Consider the following 3637-nt stretch of genomic DNA (forward strand, 5'->3'; position numbering starts at 1 on the left):
ATAGGTGAGCTTTTGGAGTATAATTTACATTTAAAACACATTAGGAAATTGTTCTTGTCTTTATATTGCATTGAGCACTATACTGTATGTAAACTGATTTACATGTAAGTGTATATTATGTGATTTTTAAAAAATTTTAACAATCCTTTTTTGCGTGGTTTGTTGAAACAACAACAGATTCTGTGATTAACTGCAGAGACTGGTCTAAACGCACTGAGCATCACTATGATGTTGCTGCATGTGCTGCTCCTCCTCTGTGGTGAGTATTTAACTTTGCCTGAACCAAATTTTGCTTGTTTCTTTTCCTCATACAACACAAATGGATTTTGATTACTTAAAATCAAAATGGCACATATGTTTTCCAACATGTATTCCATTAGAAGGTATGGTGCTAAAAACGGAATATTTCTCCTCAGCTTTTCCTCTTTCAAATGCTAAAGGCAGACTAAGAGAATTCCAACTAATAAATGGAAGATTCACCAGAACTCTTGCAGTGAATGCATGCAGAACAAACTACACTGACCTCGCCACAGTTTATGACCAACAAGACAATATACAATTAAGGACACTGCTCATTAATGTTCCTGATCCACCTAGTGGATGGATCGGTGCAAAGATAGGAAATAGTAACCGTAATAAATGGTCAAATGGTGATGATGTCACATTTCGCAGAAACATTACAAGTTATGTGGGATCACGCTGTGCTGCTATGACTTCAAATGGAGACTGGGAATTTCTCACATGTACTGAGACAAGACACTTCATGTGTTATAAGCAAGGTAATAAAATACTACCTTATAAACTGTTAAATATACGTAAACAAAACATATAGCATATTCTTGCATCCATACAGATGTTGAGCGACCATTATACAGATTAATGCTTCGAAACAAAACCTGGTTTGAGGCTCAGCTGTACTGCAGAGAGAAGCACACTGATTTAGTCAGCATCAGAAATGAAGAGGAAAATGAACAGGTGCAGGAAGACGGAAACAAGAGTAGGAATCCTTTCTGGATCGGCCTGCTGGAGGACAAGGTGGAATGGTCTGATGGAGGACAATCTGCTTACAGAAACTATGCAAACACACCGGGCAGAGGAGAATTTATGTTTATGCTTCGAGATGGGAGTTGGTGTAGGAGTACAGACGACCATGGTAGACATTCCTTATGCTACAGTAAGACAAGACTTGTACTGATATTGAAATTTCTTGCAAAATAAATCCTGTTTTAATTCAAGGTATTTCACTAGTTTTACATGTTTTTGTTTTTTTCCCCAATTTTTTTTGTCAGAGAGTTTCATTCATGTGAGTCCGGGTGAAATGTCCTGGGAGGAAGCTCTGGATTACTGCAACAGCAACTTTTCTGGACTACTGCGCATCGAGTCTGAGGATGATCAGATGGAAACGGAGCGAGAGCTAAAAAGACAGAATATTTCAGAGCCACTGTGGGTGGGGCTTAGACAGAGCCGACTTTTCGGTTTCTGGATTTGGTACAATGGGCTCCGTGTGGGACCCTGGACCAACTGGAAAGAAGGAAGTCCACCAGAACATCAAATTTCCCAGCACTGCGGTGCCTTAGAGAAGGTGAACGGTCAATATAAATGGTGTGATAAAGACTGCAGATCTAAATTTAGAGTTTTATGTGAGGGGAAATAATATACCACTGTACTAACATCATACAAGCCATCTTACTTTGCTACGTGCTTTAGTTTATGCTCTACTCTCTTTTGCAGTTATTGGCTGTCATTTCTATATAAAAAAATTAAAAAAAAACACAATGTCATGTCATGAAATTAATGCAATTTAATATTAAGCACTTATTCATTTTAACTGGTTGTGAGTTATTTTTTGTGAATAAAGCATTAAGTTGTGATATAAATTCAAACATTACTGTTGTTTCAAATAATTCAATAAACACTGTTTTCCAATCAATTTACTGTACAGTCTTATGTCCTTAATGCAGGAACACTGCATTATATGACAGAAACACAAATACAAAAATATATTGAAAAACGAAGTTTAGCACAAATAAATGTGAAATCAAGGACAGAATAGTGCAGTAAACTGGCATAAAACTCAGAAAAAAAAAGTTGTAAGCACTTGATCAGATATTATTCCCATTGAAAAGCAACAAGTAGAGATTCTATGACAGATAGACAAAATCAGAATCTACTGTTCTGCTTGTGAAAGTCTAGAAACAGAACGCAGAAAGAAAATAATTTACTTACATATTTTTTCCATTCTAAAGTAATAAATACACTTTTACAGATATAAACAAGGCTAAATAATTATTTATGCTTGTGGAATTCTAAATGTTTTTCACATTAGGAAAATAGCTCTTTAGTAAATAATGCACATATATAATAATAAACATGTGATTTGCAATAACTTAATTGGAATACAAATGGCACTGTCGCAGCGCAAGGACCAGCTACTTAAGCTGGACTGGGTTGTTAGTGAATAAGTAGGTTTTTGCTCTGAAATACTGTCTTTTGTCTCACAAGGGGTTTTATTTTGAACACCATTTAAAATCACGGCACACCATTTTCTAGCAAAACAACAAGAGAAAGGTTCTCATTACGTTTCGAATAAGTGCCGTTCCAGCCCACAATGATATTTTTTTCTTCCACGTAATTGCTAATTTCACAACATCTGCATGAGTAATGACATTTCAGACAAGTCTCGGGGAAAAAGGAGGGAAGTAGATTGTAAGCGTTCCGGGTCGCAGTCGTGTTTGGAGCTGACATTCCTCAGGGTCCTTGTCCACACTCAGTAGGTGACCTTTCTGACCCACGGGCAGCATCGAATATGAGCCACAGAGGTCAGCAGAACTAGTGGGCACTTCATTATCAGCCTGTTAGGAGATCTGTTACCATGCCAACCTCTGGGTGACCCTTGTTGAACTTACTCAGTGAGTAGCATTAATTAGAGACATCGTGCATAAACGCAGTTCTGTCGACATTAATGCATTTGCCACATGCTTCAGGAGAGGGAGTGTACTGCATTACGCCATTTTTCACACTGCTACATTTCCCTGAATTTCTCAGACATGGAGGAGGTCACATGGTTGCATTTTTGTAGTCGAGGACACTTTGTGCATTTTATTTTCAACGATCAGAAATTGTAAAACACCTTTACAGCTTCCCTGTTAGCCGTGAGTGTTTTATGGAAACTAAAAAAATCACCAAGGCTGCATTTATTTAATCAAAAATATGAAATAAATGCAGTAATACTGTGAAATACTGTAAAATTGTTCAATATTATATCTATTTAAAATAACTGTTTTCTATTTGAATATATTTAAAAATGTAATTTATTCCTGTTTTTTGTTTGTTTGTTTTATTTAATCTCTTGTTCCACAAACATTTGAATTCTGACATTAATCCACAATTATGTCTTCATATGACAATTATGTCACAATTATGTCGACATTAATTTCTTACATCTGTGGAAAAACAAAGGTAAAAAAAAAAAAGAAGAATGTTTATGCTGCACACACACACACACATATGTGACTCTGCCTGTGAAAACCCAGCTAAAGTCTTTTTTTTGTGTGATTTACTATTTTACATAAAATCATCCTTCATAATGTGAAGAACATTCTGTGAAAATGTAACCTTGACATCTTTAATACTGACT

The 3637-nt window shown here is 36.0% G+C and overlaps 1 protein-coding gene across 1 annotated transcript; it reads left to right on the forward strand.

Moving 5' to 3' along the window:
* The first annotated feature begins 225 nt into the window (after positions 1-225).
* On the forward strand, positions 226-1654 carry LOC107711473 (lymphocyte antigen 75-like). The gene is made up of 4 exons (XM_016516453.1): positions 226-259; positions 417-779; positions 854-1174; positions 1290-1654. Exons 1-4 carry the CDS (start codon positions 226-228, stop codon positions 1652-1654), a joined length of 1083 nt encoding a protein of 360 aa, XP_016371939.1.
* The last annotated feature ends 1983 nt before the right edge of the window (positions 1655-3637 follow it).

This window comes from Sinocyclocheilus rhinocerous, unplaced genomic scaffold, assembly GCF_001515625.1.
Source record: "Sinocyclocheilus rhinocerous isolate Xijiao unplaced genomic scaffold, SAMN03320098_v1.1 scaffold208, whole genome shotgun sequence".
NCBI lineage: Eukaryota > Metazoa > Chordata > Actinopteri > Cypriniformes > Cyprinidae > Sinocyclocheilus > Sinocyclocheilus rhinocerous.